Raw genomic sequence first — 21,650 nt, 5'->3', positions numbered from 1 at the left:
GGTCTTGTTTCAGTTTTTTGCAGATGGATATCCAGTTACGCCAGCACCATTTGTTAAAGAGACTGTGTTTTCCCCAATTAACAGATTTGGGCCTTTGTCAAATATCAGCTGCTCATAGGTAGATGAATTTACGTCTGGATTCTCAACTCTGTTCCATTGGTGTATGTATCTGTTGTTGTACCAGTACCAGGCTGTTTTGACTACCATGGTAGTATAATAGGTTCTAAAATCAGGTAGTGTGTGGCCTCCCACTTTGTTCTTCTTGAGTAATCAAAGCTGTAAATCTTTACAGAAGCAGACTACCACATCTTTCTCCCACAGAGCTGCTGGTGGGTTCAAACTGCCAACCTTTCAGTTAGCAGCCAAGTGCTTAACCACTGCCTCACCAGGGCTCTTCAGAAACTAGTTAGGAGGCCATTTTTGCTCAAAGCCAGATACTCTTTGCATAGACCTTAAAGGCCACCTTATCTTTAGACTGTTTTTACCCAGTGCTGGACGTGGTCTCCTTAGGTTTTCATGGTCTTTGAACGCTAACCCAGGAAGATTTGTATAGAGAGTAACTTATACCTACCATATATTAATGAATGTAAATGAACCTGGCATATTGGTTGGTTCTTTTTTTCCACTCGTATGAAAATTCAGTTTTTGGTCTACATTTGCTAGTTGATCTTCATACCATTAGTGCTCTCAACAGCAGTCAACAGGCCCTTAAAGCTCTTTACTTTAGCCACCAGTCAGATTCTGCCTTTTCCCCTCCCACTCCTTATACCATGATGCATATGCCATATGCCTCTTGTTAGCCTGTTAACAGTTACTTGAGGGTATCTCCATTCATGTTTTAACTGTTTAAAGCTGAGATTGAAACATACACAAGTTACTACAAGTATATGTAGTATATAACCACCTGGAATTTTTTTAACTTTAAAAGATTCATATGATCCCCGGAATGTGTGTGTGTGTATGTATGTATGTGTCTGTGTAGTTCTGTACATCATGACTGTTCTGTGAAAGGCATAGTCCGTAACTCAGTACTCCCCACAGGCTATATACTCAGTTTATGTTTCTCTGGACTATAGTGATTATGAGTGCAGACTTTTGTATCAATCTGAGGCTCTTTACATTGCACAGCATATTGGATTATGCCCTAGGATTTGTGCAGTGTAGTTCTCATACTGCTCAAGTGTGAGTCCTGACCCTACCGATAACTCAGTATGTAACCTTAGGCAAATTACGTAACCTTTGTGTGCCTCAGCTCATTCATCTGTAGTATGGGGATAAAAATGGTGCCTACCTCACTAGATTGTTATAATGATTAAGAGATAGTGCATGCGAAGAGCATGTAATAGTGTCTGGCATACACTAAACACTTAATAAATGTTAATCATTATTTATGGTGATGATAATGATTATCACTATTGTTAATGATTGGTTAGTTGATTTGTATGTCGCCTGTATCATATGCCACCTGTTCTCGGTTCTAGGATATCTTTAATTCATTTCCTTTCATAAAGCCTTCCTTTAAAAAAAAGCCGGTTGACGTCGAGTCGATTCTGACTCATAACGACCTTATAGGACAGAGTAGGATTGCCCCATAGGGCTTCTAAGGAGCGACTGGTGGATTCGAACTGCTGACCTTTTGGTTAGTAGCTGAACACTTAACCACTGGCGCCACGAGGGCTCCTAGTCTCCCTTTATAATACGTTAAAAGTTATCACTCTAAAATAGTAGGTATACCTTGTGATTTAAAAAAAAAGAAAAAATACATATATAAGTGGGGTTTATCCCAAGAATGCATGAGTGGTTAATCAACAGAAAATCTATTTTAATGTATTTTAACATTTTAAATGAGAAGATCATGATTGTCTCAATCGATACAAAAAAAAAAAGCATTTGAGAAGGTTCAATCCCTTTTTATTGCTTCACATGATGAATTTTTTTTCCAAAAATTCATGGACAAACTTTGTATGAAAAAGATTTAAGCTTATGAACAAGGCAGAATAAGATGTATGTATAGCACAATACTACAGGTATGCCGTTGCTTAACATCCATGATTCGTTCTGTGAAATAGGACATTATATGATTGTACGAACACCATATTATATACAGGAGAGAAGCATGCAGGATGGTTACTGGGCAAGCGTGGGACCACTGCAGTAAGGGACTGTACAAAAACTTCGGCCTTGTGGCAGCTGGTCCTGCCTGGTGGCTGCCCAGTCTCTGAGAGCCTGGCATGCAGTTGCGCTCCACCAGCTCCCTTCCCTTACTGCCTCCTCTGCCTGCCCTAATGGCCTTTAAGCTCTTCCAGCCCCACTCCCCCTCCACCCACCCACCCCAACTTTCCTGCAGCCTGGGAGCCATCTCAGGAGGAGCTAGGGTCTCTGCCTGGGGATGACTCGCAGGGCGCCCTGGCCGAGTGGGGCAGCAGCCTAGCAGGGCATTTCCCTCAGGGACTCCAGCAGAGTCTGCATGGTCCCTGCCAGGAACCCCTCCTCCTGCCGCTCCAGGACCTGGGCTAACGGAACCAGACAGCTAGTGAGAGACAGATAGGATCTACGGTACTTAGTCCACTACATCCTGTTCTCTGATCAGAATTTCTGAACTCTGTTAAACCTTACAGGACCAGGGAGGAATATGCTGTTGGACTTTGTCTCCATGGACATTATGCAGCACATACCTGTATTTACACAAAATGAAAATACATGCACACAGAAAGAGCCTCCATCTGTTAGGAAGGACTCCCAGAACTCCTCAGTGAAGCTGCTTAGGCTGATTGGAGGTCTTCATGGGGCAAACTACATCTTACTATATTTATTCTAAATTATTTAATATAGGACTTTTAGATTAACTGTATTTAACCTCATGAGAGGTACTTCTAAAAATTCAATATAAGGTTTTTAGTTGGGCTATAATGAGAAGAAGTAAGCTTCTTTCATGTAGCTCCGATTTAAGTAGCTACTCAGAGTTAGATGGAAATAACCATTCTCTATTAATAAAAATTATTAGGAGTTTGCAATGTGTGAGGTATTATCCTAAGCACTTCTTATGCATTAGCTCATTAAATCCTCACAAAAACACCATGATGTCCCATTATTGTTCCTTTTTATAGATGGGAGATAGGGGATTAAAGAGGTTAAATAATGTTTATAAGCCCAGTCTCAACTCCAAAAATTTGTGTTCATAGTCTGTTCTATTCTGCCTGGCACCTACACTTTCACAGATTTTGTTGTTGTTGTTTTTAATTTTATTTTTATATTTTCAAGTAACATGTGAGTACAAGTAAAATGAAAATTTTACACATAGAGCTAAAGTTAGTCTCAACTACCATACCCTCCAATCCCAGTCTCTTCTGAATTAATTTGAACATCTCTTTCCAGACATATTTTTGTCTGCATTTATTTACATATATTTGTACAAACAGAAAGATATTATTTGTTGGGGCTTTTTTTTTTTTTTAAACGTACATATACAGAATGAGAGCCTAATTTGCTCTCTTCTTAAAGTCACAGATTACTGCCTCAAATTAATTTACTTGTGTTGGTTGCTTAGTACACATTGTTACAGGTGGTGTATTAGCACTCTTTCCAGTGAAACTCAGTTCAGACTGGCTTAAGCAAAAAAGAGAACTTACTGGCTCATACAACCGGAAAGTCTTGAGCTACAACTAACTTCAGGCCCTGCTGAATCCAGGTACTCAAATGATGTTTCGTGCCAGGAATCTGACTCTGCTCTGTTTTCCTGTGTATTGGCTTCATTTTCAGGCAGGTTTTCTCCATGTGTTGTCAGAGATGGAACCTATAGTCCAGGCCTACATTCTACTAGCATAGCAGTCCTTCTGGAGAGAGCTTTCCCAAATAGCTCCAGATAAAATATTCGGAAGGCCTTTGATTCATTTGGAATGTGTTTGGTTACAAATGATTTAAAAAACAATAGCAACAAAAAAAAAAAACCTTGCTTACAGCAGCTCTTAAAGAAGTAAGAGTCCATTTTTTCCTCATAACAGAAGTCCAGAGGTAGGCAGTCTGGAGCTGACATAGCAGCTCAGTTTTGTCATCAAGGATCCAGATTTTTTCTTTTTTCTGCTCTGCCATCTTGAGAATGTTGACCTCATTCCTTTTTCCTTATCACTTCATGGTCACAAAATGGCTGCAGCTTGTCCAGAAATCATATCCACATTCAAAGCAAGAAAATGAAGGGAAAGGAGACACTAGTAATGTTTGTCCCTTTTATCAGCAAAAGTTTCCCAGAAGCCTCCCTAGCAAACATCTGTTCATATGTCATTGCCCAGAACTGTGTCACATGTGGCCTCCCAGGTGTAAGACAGGCTGAAAACATTGAGTATTTAGCTTTTCTAACCTATGGGAGAAGAGGGTTGGGAGGATGTGTCGGGTTAGGTCTGTTTCAGACCATGTGCCCATCCTGGAGCCAGTCACAGTGCTCAATGGAATATTCTCTTTGACCAGCCAGTCCTGGGGCAGGCATCCATCTTGGTGTTGGGAGACTGGAATCAAGCCACTTGGTTTGAGAGTAACATGGGGGTGGCTCCCTAAAAGTCAGGAGTTACTGGCAGGCAAAAGCACTGTATGATATTTTTGATTTACTATCTCTTTTCCACAACTTGGAGTCTTGCACGAAGAGGTTATTAGTTGTCACGGCCCAAATACTGTTAGGGTTGTTGAGGCATTGACCTGATAGGATTGACAAGTCTATTATCAGCCCTTAGTCCTTTTGTTCATACGTTATATGATTTAGATCATTTTTCCTCATGTTGTTCTCAGCTAACTGTGTCAGAAATAGAGATATAATATTTTCACTGGAGTGAAAATTGTTCTGTCTCCTGACAGGAACTGTAACTTATGTTTAATAGAATGAAAGTATGTTAGAGAGTTCATTTGGTTCAAACTTCCTGTTTTATAGGTGGAGATTTCGAGTGCTTACTGTAGTGCACTGTGCATTTTGAATTCTCAGTTAATGTTGCTGATGATGATCACAGCTTCTTTGCTGCCAGTTAAGATGAAAACTAACATGACACTTGCACAGCCTAGCGGAGTCTCCTGTGGTGACCAGCACTCTGCAGTTGGCTTAGGATGACTGTGGTATATCATTTAAGGCCTCTCATCCAAGTCCAGAAGCTCATCCTTGCTTCAGTTCACTGACAATTAATCATAGTAATTAATAGAGCACTCTTTATAACCCTGTGCCTATGGCTTAGCATTGGCACCCATTCACTCCTGCATTGCTAAGTGACTTACAGGCTTGCAGAACAAACAGAAGATGGACTGGGACGTTTTAAAGAGGAAAAGCAACGTGTGAATGTTGGGGGAATTGGCAGAAACTTATTTCCAAAGGGAATATTTAGGACCTATTTCTAAGCATCCTTTTTTTCCTCTTATGCAGATTTATTCTATTGCACATGATGAAAAATACAAACTTCTTGTCTATTCCTGATATCCTGGGCCTAGACGGGTTTCAGCGATAAAGGCTGGTGAATTAGAGGGGAAGAGAATGGAATTAGAAAAGCAGCATCTCTAGTACATCTTTTCCTGTGGAGCCAGTGCTGGCAACTGAATTATTAATGGTTATCTTTCTGGACAGGTATTAGCATGAATGAATTGACTCTATTTTTTGTGCACCTCTTTTTGACATGCATGTAAATGCAGAAAAAGAGAAAGCATATGACTGTTCTAGGCTGAAGTGAAACCTAGCCTTCTTATTGTTAATTGTGGTAAAAATATTTATTATAAAACATTTGCTCTTTCAACATTTTTTACATGTGCAGTTCAGTGACATGAATTACTTTCATCATGTGCAAACATCACCACTGTCTAGCCTTATATTTAGTGTCCTTGTTGGGGTGCACTTTTATAAAGAAAGATGAAATTTGGGAAAAGAAAAATAAGCACTTAAAATCTCAGGTGCCCTTGACATCTACTTATTCGATTTGCACAGCTCCCACCCACCATGACAGCTCCCTATCCAGTCATCCTCAAGTCTTACAAATTTTATATTTTGCCTCCTAATTTGTTCTCTATCTCCATTCACTAGCCTGTAGAATTACTTGTTTACATGTCTTTCTTGCCTGCTAAACAGCACCTAGCCCAGGGCCTGGCATTTGGTGCATGTTAAATGAGTATCAGTGATGTTGGCAGGTGAAGAAGTCTGTACTGGTCCAATTTTATACATGAGAAAACCAAGGCTCAAGTAACTTACCCAGGCGTAGTAATGGCAATGTTAGAATTAGAACTCAGTTCTCCTAATGCTCATTCCAGTGTTCTCTTCCCTAAGCTATAATACACCTACACCATAAAAATAAAATGAAGGGTAGGTTCACTAACGTGGAAAGGAAAGAATTGCTTATGGGGAGACATTTTGGTCAGTAACAATTGGCTAGAGTTTGGCTGCGAACCTGCCCGAGCCGGTGAAAAAGAGGATAGCAATTCATGATCAAACCAAGAATCAGATTCTTTCAAGAATATCAAATTATTTCACTTAGCACAACGCAAAAATTCTTGAGGAAAATGTATGTAAATTAAAATCTCTTCCTCGTCACTCTCCCCTCCCCTCCCCTCCCGTTATCTTGATGAATACAGATCATTTCAGTGCTACCGTATTTGAAATGAGAAATACTTCTCTATCTGCAAAAACTTAAATGCATCAAGGAATAGTAAGTTGGTCAACAAACATTTAATGCCACCTATGTTTGGGTTCTGTGCACTTGGTGCTTCTTATCTGTAGTAATCCTGTCAAGTCTTGTGCAATTTTAGAACTGACGTAGTCTTCTGAGATTATCTAGTACAACTTTCTCATTTTATACTTAAGGATCCTGAGATCCAGAGATACTGGTATATCCAATTAGTGACAAGACAGAATTAGCATGCCAATCTAAACTAATCTTTTACTCCTTGATCCTGAAGAAAACTTCTGTATGGTGAATAATTACCTCCTGACAATTCTGAGGTGTCTTGTCGTCAGCATTGTTCTTGTTGGACTTTCCTATGTGGCTTTTGTTGGAAGGAGGCAGATACATTAAAAACTTGGTGTTAGTAGTTGTCATAGCAAGACTGAGGCTGTGACCAAGATACAAGTAGATGTTTTAGTGTCTGCTTTTCCTGTTCTCGGTTGTTATGGAAGCCTGACCAGCATGAGACCTGCTCATATCGCTGTTGATGGTACTCCTTTCTGGCCTCCAAGAGTTCAAATGTCAGTAGCTTTTCTTTCTGTGATATTTTGATTTTTCATAGACCAACAACTCAGAAAGTATAAGACAAAATTTCCACAGGAAATATATAAGAGTTTCTAAGTAAGAGTTGCTTCCAGTTTATTTCAGAATTAATAATATAATAGTGTTTGTTCAGATAGTCCACTTCTCCCAAACCTGAAACCCATGCATATGTTGTCTCTCTCTCTCTTACACAAACACACACACATACACACACACACACAAACACTTCTTCTCTCCGATTAACAGACTATATTGATGTAGTAACAAAATGTAAATGCCTTAACTCTAAAATGATATGAAGAGCATTGTCTGCAGAAGAGAGTAGGACCAACCAGGTAAAGATGATCTTACATGTTCACATAAATTTTGAAAACTCTCCTTGTGAGTTTTTCCCACAAACCTAGAATTATAGTATAATCATAATGAAGCAATTTGATTGTTACATGAACTGGGAGTCCCAGGAAACTATGAAATGCTGCTCTACTCTAAGATTATTACCTAAAAGTTCAAGTTTTATAAGGAATCCCTGTAGAAGCCGAGGGCATATGAAGTACTTAGAGCTAATAGGAAAGGATCAGAGTCAGATAAAATGTGTGTGGCTCTGTGCCTCTTCTACTTTCCAGAGCATAGTGAAGGTCAGTACCCCTAACATTAGGTTATTTTCTTTAAGCTCAGGCTTTGTCTTTGTTTTTATTTGAGCTGATTTTTCATAGACTTTGACCCACCAAACTTACCTGGCCACAGAAGGGTTTTAAGTAGAAGCCAGTTATAAAAGCCATTGAGAAAACCATGTACCCCACTGAGGGATTGGTTTCATTTTAAAAATAAAATGTCATGAAACGCAAACCAGAAATAATTTGGCCATACATTTAGAACTTTCCAAGATTGGGGAAAAAACCTTACTGCCAAAGGTTATATTAAGCCATTAGAAGAAAAGTGGGTGGCCAAACATTTTTTTGTCAACTTTGTTAATTCTGCTTTTCCTATATTTTGTTGTTGTTAGTGGCCCTCGAGTCTATTCCGACCCATGGTGACCCTACATGTGCAGAGTACAACTACTCCATAGGGTTTTCTAGGTTGTGACCTTCAGAAGCAGATCACCAGGTCTGTATTCTGAGGCACCTCTGGGTGAGTGCAAACCACCAACCTTTTGGCTAGTAGTCAGCACTTAACCCAGGGACTCATTTTTCTATATTAGAGGTAAAGAATTTAGTTGTTTGAGAGAGCGGTTATGCCATCCACCTGCTCTGTCCCCTGACTCTCCAAGCAGTGAAATAGAAGCTTTATAAGTTGTATGGCTTCTCAGGTCATCAAAGCCATCTCCCTGCCCCAGTTCAAGGGCTTAGATATGGCCATGTGTATGTGCCTGCCAATTATTGAGTGAGAAATCAATGCTGAAGGCAATTCAGGTGGAACTAGCAAAAAGCAGCGGCATACTTTCTCAGAAGATTGTGTAAATTCTTAAGTGTCGTATAGCTGTGAGCTCCTTTTAGACTAGTATTTTAGCAACTTTATGGTAATGTTGCCATAAAACAGTTCACATGCTTACTTTATATATGGCCAGGGTCTTTTTTCTCCCACGCCAGGCATGTTTGGTCTTCCCTTCTTGCCAAAAGCATTTAAGGTATAAGCCCGATAGGAGCACCATATTTATAGGATTAGTTTTCTTTTTTCCTAGGCTGTTTTGTGCTCTGACTTACAGTGGGTAATCATAGAATATATGTTACTGGAAGTCAGTGACAGTTGTTGCATTTGAAGATTGGTTAACAAGGGGAAAACTAGTTCCCTGTGCACATTCTTCGTTTGAGGCGGGTACTTATCTTGTCATAAACTGGCTGCATTACATATCTACTTATACAAAGACTCACTTAAATATTTGACATTCTTTTTTATTTTTTTTCCCACAGCCATCTCTTCCTGTACTTTATACCCTGTCCAGCCAGGCTACACATGAAGCTGTTCATCTCCTTTGCAGGATGTTGGTCTTTGATCCAGTAAGTAGTGTTTGTTTATTTTTTTAATGAATGAAAAAATACATGTGTTCTAAGAGAAACATCATGGTTTTGATTAGATGAGCAATGTAAATAAGGACTTTTCAAAAAATAAACCTCAGTCCCTAGCTTCATGTGTCTCATGCTCACTCATCACTCAGACATTTGATGATTAACATGTAAGAGTCTAGTTGAAGAGAAATAAGAAACTGTACGATTCTTCTCATTTATCTTGAGATTCATAAAAGGAATTTGACACCAAGTTGAATCAGTGGAAAAAACAAATTTAAGATTATTTGAAAAAAATCTGTCCATTATATTGCATAAGAAGATGTTTAATCTTTGGGTTGTTGAGATGGTAGCTTCTTCAGATACCATTTCTGGACTTGACTCTTCTGGGACATACTACAAATTACACCATAAGTTCAGCTCTTTGTTTATTCATTTATCCATAGAATATTTCTTACATCTATGCCAGTAACTATTCTCAAAGGAAGACTTAAAAATGGAAGCATTTAGAAAGACATTTTCACTTGCCATGGTACGAGGAAGTCAGACTTCAAAAGGGCTGGCACGCCAAATACAAAACACAACAGGTATTTAAAGGGAAAAAGAACTCACAAAATTACCAAAGAGAGAAAGTTTACATTGGTCTGTTTCTGATGAGAAGACAGCAGCTTTCTCACATGGTTATCAAATTCACAAAGATAATAACTATCTTCAGACATCAGCATAAAGAGTAGACATAAAAATGTTTTGCTAGGGAGTTCAGGTTTGTGAGAAATAGGATTTTATTATTTGGAGAACCAGAACCAATCAGGGTGACCAAATTACCTTTGTTTCATCTAAGAATACAAAATGAGGTTTTTTTGTTTGTTTATTTGGTGCGTGTGTATTTTTTTGTTCTCCTACTGTGGTATATGAAGTGCGTACTGATACTGGAAGCAAAACAAAATGGCAGTTCTGCAGTCTCTCCTCATGGTCAGGTTCCCACCATTAAGGGTAATTTTGACCACATAACTTGCATTTAATGAGCTAGTGATTTAGAATCTATCGTTAATTTGATATTTTATTTGACAAGTTTTGTATAGTTAAAACTGGAAACTCCTTTTTCCTGAGAGACCTTTTAGACATTGGTTCTACACATGAAAAATAGTCCTTATTCCTTAATAGTGGGATTGTCATACCTAATTAAATGAAATTTTTGGTGCGGTCATAGTTACAAATTAAATTTATCTTTAAGAAGGAGATAAAATTTATCTGGTAAGAAGGAGGACAGATTCTTATTGAACTTATGTAAAAAAAAAAAAAACCAAACCCATTGCTGTCGAGTCGATTCCAACTCATAGCTACCCTATAAGACAGAGTAGAACTGCCTCATAGAGTTTCCAAGGAGCACCTGGTGGCTTCGAGCTTGCCTGCCTCTTGGTTAGCAGCTGTAGCTCTTAACCACTACCCCACCAGTGTTTCCTAACTTATGTAAATAACTACATTTTCATTAAAACAGGAAAGAATTTAGTAAAGGCAATTTACATAATATTTAACTATTTTCATCATTGTTTTATAGATAAGGCCAACCAGTATGTGTTATTTTTTATAGAATTTTTTTTTTTTATTGGCTTGGTGCTTTATTAATTTCTAATCTATGTTAAGGATTCTTTTCTTTCCACTTCTGAGGCTTCAGTTAGATCAAGGTACCATTTCAAGAGTTTTCATTCTGGTTTTAACCTGTTCAGTTGAGGGTTAGCGATACATTAAGAAGAAAACAATGAGTTTTGTTTGTTTTGTTTTGTTTTATCCATTAAGGATAGAGCATTAACCATGATTAAACCAGTTTATTTAGTCCATTTAGTCTGAGATAGTTAATTCTTGTTTTGTTGATCTCCTGTCACAAAATCGTTTGCTTCTGGACTGAAAGATTCCTGGAAACCCTGACTCAGTTACTCAGCTCAGTCTAACAGGTGTTTGTTGTGATAATCTCAGCACTACCCATGAGCTTATTCCCTGATGACAATAGTCAGGAATACCTGATACAGTCTTTTACTGAGATCCTGTGATATTTCTTACAGAAAACTCAAGTTCTGGTCTTTGGCTTGTAGCAGGGGCCTTTAGGTAAATATAAAGAAATAAAGCAGAAACCACTAGAGGATAAGATGAAAGGGCTCTGGTTCTTTTATTATAATAATATTAGAAAGGATGAGGTATAATAAGTAATCAGTTTATAAAGATTTAATCAGTTATTACCTTGAAACAGTAAAAAGACTAAACATATCTCTAGAGCCTTTAATTTAGCTCATAAAATATATTGTAAATGTCACCAAGTGACAATTGTATTTAAACCTAGAAATGAATTTTTTTAAAATTTATTGACAGTTATGTCAATCTGTTTACCTGAACATGAATGTTTCTTTTAACCTGAAAAGTACACAATATAATTATATTAATACATTTTACTTATTTATAAATATCCTAGGAAGGCTTGGTTTTTTATATATAAACAGGACAGACCTCATTACAATATTGGACTAATCAAATATCTGGAGAATATCAAACATTTCTAATTATTTTTAGCATCCCTCCTTTTATAAGGTCAAGGAATAAAGCTTTTCGTTATGTAGTAGCCATCCAGGAAATTCAGCTATGGTTGAATTATTCTGAATTTAGGCAAGGCAAGATCAAAAAGTGTTGTCAGAGGAGACAAAGTATGAATATGAGGTATGAGTATAAGGTAATCAAGGTGTGAAGATGAGTATAAGTCAGAAGTATCTAAAGGCAATTAATAGTTACAGGCAATATTTTTTAAACGCAGTAAGTTGTTAGTTGCCATCAAGTCAATTCCAACTCCTGGCAACTCCACGTGTTACCGAATAGAACTGGCCCAGAGAATTTTCTTGGCTGTAGTCTTAACGGAAGCAGATCTCCAGGCCTTTTCTTCTGCAGTACCACTGGGTGTGTTTGAACTGCAAACCTTTAGCTTAGCATCAGCTAGGGACCTCCAACAATAAATAATAATAATAATTAGGAATTTTAGCAAAAACTTCTCATTTTTAAGAGTGTGCCAAAAACTCAGAGAGTTAATAGAATATTTTGGTGATAAAAAGGGACTTCTGTAATCTAAACATACAATAACTTGGACATTTTGTCAGAAAGAAAACTCAAATTCTAGTTGTAGTCTTTTTGTATGACATCCATGTAACAATTTGCAGTAAAGGATTTATAAGCCTTTTTTTTTCGTCATAGATAAACATACCAGCATTGAGCCAACTTTGAAAAAAAATTTACACATTTTATTGCTTCTTTCAAATTATAACACAGTCAGAAAAGTTTTAGTTTTAGATGTTTTGATTCACTTTTTCCTACTGACACATCAGTTGTCTTTTATACACATTTTCCTACCATTACACACATTCTTTAAAAATATATTTCACATAATACTTGCACATCTTTTTAAAACTGTTTATTGAAGCTAATGAAGAGCCTGGAGCCCTGGTGGCCCAGTGGTTAAGTGCTACGGCTGCTACCTAAAGATCGGCGGTTCACATCTACCAACTGCTCCTTGGAAACCCTGTGACGCAGTTCTACTCTGTCCGATAGGGTCGCTATGAGTCAGAATCGACTCGACGGCAATGGGTTTGGAATGGAGAGCCTACATATATTAAAATTATGTGGTCCAGATAGACAAAGGATGTTTATTAACTCAAATTAGTGTTACCCGTTTCCATTGAGTCAGTCCCCAACTTACAACATATTCGAGTTATGACGAACAGCACCTACAATCATCTGTTTTTTGTTTTTTATGTCTTATCGTTAGTAATACGTACTACGTACACTGTTGTAGTGCCTAATTTGCTGATGTTATCATTCTCATGCCAACCCCCAAAGACAAATAAAGATCAGATTTATAAAGGTATTGATAATAAAAGGTAATAACAATGAAAACTAAAAAATAAAATGAGGTGTTCAACTTACATCAGAACTGACTTATGATAGAGTCATTGGAACGTAACCCTGTCATAAGTCGAGGACTACCTGTAATTTATCCAAAGAATCATCTTGCATAGGAATATCACATGACCTCTTCTTCTCATACATTATGTTTTTGTTGTTGTTAGGTGCCGTCAAGTCACTTTCAATTCATAGCGACCCCATGTAACAAGAGTAGAACTGCCCCATAGAGTTTTTTTGGCTGTAATCTTTACAGAAGCAGATCACCAAGTCGTTCTTCCGCAGAGCCACTACAAACCAAAAAACCAAACCCGTTGCCATCGAGTTGATTCCGACTCATAGCCACCCTATAGGACAGACTAGAACTGCCCCATAGAGTTTCCAAGGAGTGCCTGGTGGATTCGAAATGCCAACCTTTTGGTTAGCAGCCATAGCTCTTAACCACGATGCCACTAGGGTTTCTGCAGAGCCACTGGGTGGGTTCAAACTGCCAACCTTTCAGTTAACAGTTGAGCACTTTACCATTTGTGCCACCAGGGCTCTTATATAATTATATACCAGATATTAAAATCTTTTGTTTTTAATTGTGCTTTAGGTGAAAGTTTACAGAGCGAATTAGTTTCTCGTTAAACAATTAATACACAAATTGTTTTGTGACATTGGTTGCCAACCCCACAATGTGTCAACACTCTCCCTTTCTTGACCTCGGATTCCCCATTTCCATTCGTCCCATTTTCCTGTCTCTTCCTGCCTTCTCGTCTTTGTTTTTGGGCTGATGTGTTCATTTAGTCTCGTATATATGGTTAAACTACATGTGTTATTGTTTGTTTTATGGGCCTGTCTAATCTTTGGCTGAAGGGTGAGCTTCAGGAGTGGCTTCAGTACTGAGTTAAAAGGGTGTCCAGGAGCCATACTCTTGGAGCTCCTCTAGTCTCTGTCAGACCAGTGTGTCTGGTCTTTTTTTGTGAGTTAGAATTTTGTTCTACATTTTCCTCCCGCTCGGTTCAGGACACTTTATCGTGATTCCTGTCGGAGTAGTTGCTCGTGGTAGCTGGGCACCATCTAGTTGTGCTGGACTCAACCTGGTGGAGGCTGTGGTAGTTGTGGTCCATTAGTCCTTTGGACTAATCTTTCTCTTGTTTCTCTGGTTTTCTTCATTCTCCTTTGCTCAAGACGGGGTGGAAAACCAAACCCGTTGCTGTAGTAGATTCCGACTCATAGTGACCTTATAGGACAGAGTAGAACTCCCCCATAGGGTTTCCAAGGAGTGGCTAGTGGATTCAAACTGCTGACTTCTTGGTTAGCAGCTGTAGCTCTTAACCACTACACCACCAGGACTCCTAAAACTTTTCATTATTTAAGGACCCATTGATTCATTTAGAGAAATGAAAGAAAGCAGGCCGTTGCAGCCAGGGATTTGGTATACTTTTTGTTCAAAGGCTTCTCTTAAGTTAAACACTTTAGTGGAACTCATAATGGTGCACACACAACATACAAACACAGACCATGCTATATTAATGGTTAGGAAAACACCAAAAACTTTTCAACGCTGCATTCTCAATTTTTCAGGAAATAACCAGAATCCTTGGAGCCCTGGAGGCGTAGTGGTTAAGAGTTTGGCTGCTAACCAAAAGGTCAGCAGTTGGAATCCACCAGCTGCTCCTTGGAAACCCTATGGGGCAGTTCTACTCTGTCCTATAGATCGCTGTAAGTCAGAATCCACTCCATGGCAGTGGGTTTATCAGAATCCTCAAACAACCAAAAAAGCTAACAGGGGAACCCGTTTCTAGCTGCAGGTGGCAGCTGACAGGGACTCAATTTCTGACATCTGCCACTTGACAGAAATGGTCAGATGATAAAATTAAAACCCAGGTTCCATCATTGCTGCCACCAGTGTGGACACAATCAACCATGCTCAGTCGGAAACAGAAATAGATCGGCCATGAATCAGATTTACTGTGCAAAAACCAAAGTGCTCAATCACTGCAAGTGAGACTGATCACAGGAGCCAGGGGAAAGGGAGCTGAGGACGAGAGGGGCCCAGGGCTGGGCAGGGAGCGTTGTCAGCCTCCTCGGGTTCTCCTGGCTCCTATAGTAGGACTGGATCCCAGAGATCCTCCAGGAATGGCAGTCAAAGGAAGACTCAAGCTCATTTATTTAGAAAAGGAAAGAAAAAGTTTACTGGCCAAGAGTGCAAGGGCGTCAAACTCCAGAAAGGCTGCATCACCAAATACAAACCACACACGTATTAAAAGGAAAAAAACAAGGCTATCAAGTTTACATTATCTGTTCCTGGTGAATAAACAGCAGCTTTCTTTTGTGAATATCATATCCTTAAAGTTCACTACATGCCTTTTAACTTCAGTATAGGAAAAATCAGAGATAAAATTGCTTTTTAGGGAATCCAGGTTTACGGAAAATATTTAACATTTTATTGTTTGGGGGATCAGAACCAGTCAGGATGACCCAGTTATTTTTAGTTTATTTAAGAGTATAAAGAGGTTATGTGCGTGTGTGTTATGTGAAGTGCTTGATGATACTGGAAAAGGCAAAGTGTCAGTTTTTGTTCTACTCTCTATATTGAGTCCATCTTTAAATACTTTAAAACGCACTTTCTCTCAGTATTATTTATATGTCCACTGAGCTAAAAGGGGAGACATTTTTTTCTTTATTTTTTTTAAGGAGATAATGAGTTCAAAAAACATTTATAGTCTATGAAACCTGAAACTAGTACGTTAAGTATTCTGATCCAAAGTGCCAGGAAACCACAGGCATGGACTAGACTCCATGATACTCAGACTGAGCTGGTTATCAGTAAATGGCATTCAGACCGTTATCTGCTGTCTAACTCACTCCAGCAGCTTTTAGATATGCTTCTGCCCTAGTCTGTTTGGTATTCTAAAAGAATAAAAGTTTCAAGCAGCTTTTTAAAATTGCCATCATAATCTCTTCTAAATGCTGGGACATATTTAGGAAAATATGGGGCTGTTGTTTAGAATGTAAACTTATCCCCTTCAAAGCATTACATTTTTAAATGTCATATTTGTCATTTTTGACTCTGCACATCTGTTTCAAGGTAGGAACTTTTCAGAATTTTAGTGGGAAGGCACTTCTCAGTGCTTTTTGATGGTAGATGATAACAGGGGTTTGCTGTCCTAAGTCAGATGCTCCCTCTACTGGTATGTTACCCACCTCTAAATTCAATTATCCGTCTTTACACAGGATGTGCTGTAAATTACATATAAGCTGTGGAAAGCATTTACTGTGTCTTGTGAAAGATCCTGTGTGGACAGTCATGTTTATCTGTAGTGTTGATGTGCTGGTCTCTAAATTTGATTTCAGTCCAAAAGAATATCCGCTAAGGATGCCTTAGCCCACCCCTACCTAGATGAAGGGCGACTTCGATATCACACATGTATGTGTAAATGTTGCTTTTCCACCTCTACTGGAAGAGTTTATACCAGTGACTTTGAGCCCGTCACCAATCCCAAATTTGATGACACTTTTGAGAAGAACCTCAGTTCTGTTCGACAGGTGAAAGGTGAGTGAGTCTCTTTATTGGCCTTTGGCCAGGCAGGGTGACTAGTAGTGATTTCCATTGTCTGGTCCTGAAGGGCTGAGATCTGGATGGTGACCAAAGCTCCTCCATATACTTAATTTATATCCTTGCATGTAGCTATTTGTCCAGGGCATATATGCCAAAAAAGCTGTAAGTGTTATAAAAATGCTGATTTAATATTACATCCAGGGGAAGGTCAGGCAGAGGAATGCATATTTTGTTCTTGTTTTCAAAGCTGACTTATTTAGTGAGTGTGAATCAAAATATATTTAATGTGTATTCATTCAGTATGATATCATTGAATGAAATATATTGAAGTTCTTTTTTATATAACATGCAAAGTATAAAAAAGGATAAAGTCCCACTAGAAGGAATCATTTCTTGGATAATGATAAGAGGAAGGAATTTCTGATAGTTTGCCATTGTAAAATGTCCTGACATAATCTCATATTGGGGTGGGAATAGGGGGTACCGACAGCCAAAATTCTGAATGCATCTGCTCTAGGATATTTTAGAAGAGATGGTAGTCCCCCAAAGAAACCAACCCAAGCTAGTTACTTAAACACCACCTGAGGTTTTTAAGTGATTTTTTAAAAGGCAGTGATCACCCATAATGCCAGCCCTGAGGAGTCACCCTCAAATTTATCGACCATTTTACTCTTCCTACTGATGGGGTTCCAATCCATGTTAACGCCCCCTTTGGGTTTTTTTTTTTTTGCCTGTGCTTGGCAACAGCTGTCATTCCAGTTTCAGGAAAGTTCACCTGAATTCTGCCTGATAGATGACTTGTGTGTTTAACTAAACCAGCAGGAAATGCCATTTATGCTGGCTAGAGTTAGTAGAATCCACTGTTTCCAGGCCTGCAAGTGGACATGGATTACATGATGTTTGTTTTCTCCACAGAAATTATTCACCAGTTCATTCTGGAACAGCAGAAAGGAAACAGAGTGCCTCTCTGCATCAACCCTCAGTCTGCTGCTTTTAAGAGCTTTATTAGGTAACTATATGAATGTAATTCTGCCACTGCTGTTAGAATTGAAAGGATGCCATTGTGATTTTGCTATACAGCATATTTCCATTTTTGTTTAGAGTAGATAGCACAGATAAAAGGTCCAACAGAAAATTTCTGTTATGAGCTTTGGCTTTAGTCAAAAGTGTAACCTACTCCTCACTTACTGACATGGTTAGGCTCCGAAGACCAGGTCGTTAAGGCAAAAACCGGCCTTATGTGAAAATGGAGGCTTTTTTTTTTTTTTTTTTTTTCCCTGTTTTCAGACCATCCATTTGTCCAATTTTTTTTAATTAGAAAATAGAGAAATAATAACAGCTAAGATTTATTGAGGTGCTCATCTCTGTGGAGTACAGGTATGGATTATTCCTCTGGGAGAAGGAGGCTTGGAGGAGACAAAGCTAGATAAAGCCAGGCTGTGTGACTTGAGGACGCACTTCACCTTCCTCCTGTGCTGGGTCAGGGCTTCCCTCCTGGAGCTGCCTCCAGGCTCCACTCCCACCCCTGCAAGCCCTACATTCACAATCCAGGGGCCTGCTCTGCCCTCCGGGCCTGGCCAGGGCCCTGGGAGGCTCTAGGCCCAGGTCGCCCCACCGTGGGATGGCATTAAATTCGCAGTCATTTCTTCAGACACCCTGTCTGATGCCTCTTTCTGCCCTCCCTTTGCACCCCACAGCAATTTTGAGCTGCAGGGCCTCAGGCAGCATAGGAGCTGGGAACCCAGAATAGCCTCCTTCCCCTGCACCTCCCCCACCCCGCCTCCGCCCGCCCGGAGGCTGTGGCCACAGAGTAGAGGCCGACCCCCCCCCCCCCACAAAGCAGCTGGACGCAGCAACCCCACCTGCAGGAGGGAGCAGACGGCATGGTGCAGCGGGGTCCAGCTTCCCAGTGGCCTTCTGGAGACCCTCCTCGAGGGAGGGGACACTCTGCAGCCGTTGCTGCCATGCCCACTGCCTCGTTACTAATTGTATAGTGGATTTTTTACTGTTGTTGTAAATGCAAGATGTCAGATAAGGAGCTAGTTGGTAAGTGAGGAGTAGGTGTATTAAAAATCTAAGCATTGGTTTACACTGTATAGAGAACACACCAGTTCACTGCGGGTGCTTAGGTAGATTTTTTTTCCCAGATGACCATTGTGCTGCCTGATTGTGTACGTGGGGTTCCTACTGCAGCAGGGGTATAGCAGCCACCTGCCCTGGAGTTAGAAACATGGTCGTCTTGAGTCCCACTATATCCCTGCCCCTGTAATAATAACTGCAAGCAGGGAAATTATTTTCTTAAAGGGGGACTACTGGTGCAGCCTATTTAGGGGAGAAACCAGTAGGGTTATTGGTTAAAGAACTGTGAACCTACTTTGGACCCTAGCAAGCCTCATCCTTGTTCTCTCTCTTTGTTCTCTCCTTTTCTTGCTCTCGTTCCCCTAACTCCTGTATCAGGGTCTAGTTAGCAGAAAGAAGCCACACCAGTAATATGAACAGGGAAAGTTTAATAACAAGAATTATTCACTAGGAAAAGGTGATTAACTACTAAAAGGGGTAAAAAGGATTCTAAACAGTCCTGAAGTAACAAATGCAGAAAGCAGCTACTCCCTCTAGGCTGGGGAGAGTGATTAAAGAATTAGTTAAGAACTTAGAAGAGGTCCCCCCACAACCCAACCAGAGCTGCCACAGGGACACACAGCCTGAGGGTGGTGAAGAAACTTGCCAAAAGTGTGGAACTGGTCCTTTGAAGAGGCCTGCTGGACTGCAGAGGAACTTGCCAGAGGGTATGCAGATAAAGCTGGGGGAGGAAGGCACCACCTGACCAGCGAAGGAAGCGTCTTCCTAATGCTAGGCTTTGCAGTGCCCTTTCAGCGCCCTCTATTGACAAAAGCTAGCATCACACCAGCTGGCAAAGGTGAAATGTGTACAGGTCTGGCTCCAGAATCACAAAATAGGGCAAAGAAAGGTGGCTTTGAATCTGTGAGGCAATAAATTGATAACTGCTACATTCTTCCCCCTTTCTTCCCTGCCTCTGCTTTTTCCCTCTTCTCTGCCCCTTCCCCTCACTTCCCTTTTAATTGTCCTTGATTGAATTTATTGAACCAAAGTCAAGATTTTTTGTTTAGAATTTTTTAAATCAGGTGACTTTCATTTTTGTCATGTATTTTTCTGTAGAAAGAATTAAGTTGGATTTTTACTTTCTCGTGGTTATAAATTCTTTTGTTTTACTATTTTCCCCTCAGAGCCAGTTACTCAGGTATTGAGTGCGTTAGTACCTCTCAGGTGCAAATCATCATTATCCTGGGCCCTGGGGAAGCAAAGCAGGTAGACATACACAGCCTCAGAATTTATAATCTAGTCAACAACATTAGACAGACACATGGGGGGCGGGTAGTAACTGATAATACAGATCTGTGGATAGTAAATGTTAAGTGGTTATCCGTTCTCCTCAAGATTTGATAGAAGACTCTTACGACGCTTGTTCAAAATAGGTCACCAATTAAAGTCACTGTCTTTTGAGAGGCTACATTTAAATGGATAATTCCGCATCCCTTAAGGTTATTTTCCTGATTGTTTGTAGATGTTATTATTTATAATAACTACCATTTATTTTATATACTAGACACTGTGCAAATCACTTTATATACATTATCTCATGTATTCAGCACAATATCCTATGAGGTAAGCAGCATTGTCCCTTTTCAAATGAGGAAATTTAAGATTAAGGAACTTGCTCAGTGTCACACAACTAGTAAATGACAAGTGGTTTTCAAGCCTGTGTATTAGCCACTAGACCATATTGCCTCACTATAGATACAGATCCTTCACTAATGATTTGGAACAAATTCAACTTTAGAGAAGTTAAAAGAAATGAAAATCCAGGAGTGGTCATAACTTTACAATTTTTTTAAAGGAAGAGTGGAAAACAAGCAGCAGTGAATTGCCCTTTTGTGCATTGTGGTGTTACAACTAATTTCACCATCTCTTTTCTCTTCTAGTTCCACTGTTGCTCAGCCGTCTGAGATGCCCCCATCTCCTCTGGTATGGGAGTGACTGTGGAAGATAATGTACTACTGAAGATGTAATGTAGCTTTCCACTGGAGTCTGGGATTTGCAATTCTGGAGGTTAATCATGCTTGTACTGTAATTTTACTAATGAAGTTTTAAATTAACAACCACTACTTGTATGATATGAATAATATTTAGAAATGTTACTAGACTTTTAATCTTGTGAAGTGGTTGTGCTTTTAGAGACATATTTTACCCAGAGTTGCACATGTTTTATGATTCAGTGCAGCTGTTACGGCTCACCTCAGAACAAAAGAGAATTGAACCAAATTTGGGAGTTTGGGGTTTTGTGTTTAGTTTTTTCTTTTTTTAAAATGAAGTGAGATTGTTCACACACACACACACAAAGGACAGTCATACATTTTGATATTTGAGCCATTCCTAAAGATTTGGGGTATTCTAAAACTAAAGAATCTAGTGAGCTTGCCTGCGACCAATCATGGAGCCACGTGAGCTGATCGTGGCTGCACCTTGGGGGTAGGGGGTAGGGGCATGCCACCTGATGATCAAGCCCTGTAATTAGCTTCATTAGAGCCGTGATGGTGATGTGTGCTGTCTAAAATCAAATGTTGTGGGTAGAGAGAATGAGTTTGTGACTAGGAGAGACTAAACTTTTTTTTTTCCTTACCCAGTATAAATATATATATATATATATTTAATCTATTTTTATTAGAAGTTTTTCTGCTCTTTCTTACATAAAAGAACCCCAAGGCATGCATCTTTCATGTGTGTAAATAATTTATTCCTGGGCTAATTTCAAAAAGAATCCCAACATTGCTGTATAGAGAGAGAACTAGCTTGCACATTTTAGGTCTGTGAAATTTTGTGAGACTTTTCCTGCACTGGACAGTAAAAAAAAAAAAAAAAAAAAAAAAT

The 21,650-nt window shown here is 39.4% G+C and overlaps 1 protein-coding gene across 3 annotated transcripts in view; it reads left to right on the top strand.

Moving 5' to 3' along the window:
* NLK (nemo like kinase) overlaps positions 1–21,650 on the top strand; it is a 191,780-nt gene that overhangs the window by 168,070 nt on the left and 2,060 nt on the right. For 2 of the 3 annotated variants that reach the window (XR_002825451.1, XR_001121533.2), the window contains exons 8-11: positions 9,128–9,214; positions 16,499–16,697; positions 17,619–17,712; positions 20,705–20,831. Coding sequence is in view for 1 of the 3 variants with exons in the window: in XM_004385384.3 (XP_004385441.1) it covers positions 9,128–9,214; positions 16,499–16,697; positions 17,619–17,712; positions 20,705–20,759 (435 nt within the window). In the remaining 2 variants the exon portion in view is untranslated. Of the gene's footprint in view, positions 1–9,127; positions 9,215–16,498; positions 16,698–17,618; positions 17,713–20,704; position 21,650 lie in introns of those variants that run through there. The other variant, XM_004385384.3, reaches the window with a different exon arrangement.

The sequence above is a fragment of the Trichechus manatus genome, unplaced genomic scaffold, assembly GCF_000243295.1.
Source record: "Trichechus manatus latirostris isolate Lorelei unplaced genomic scaffold, TriManLat1.0 scaffold00138, whole genome shotgun sequence".
In the NCBI taxonomy this organism is placed as follows: Eukaryota; Metazoa; Chordata; class Mammalia; order Sirenia; family Trichechidae; genus Trichechus; species Trichechus manatus.
This window is presented reverse-complemented; position numbering and strand designations above follow the sequence as displayed.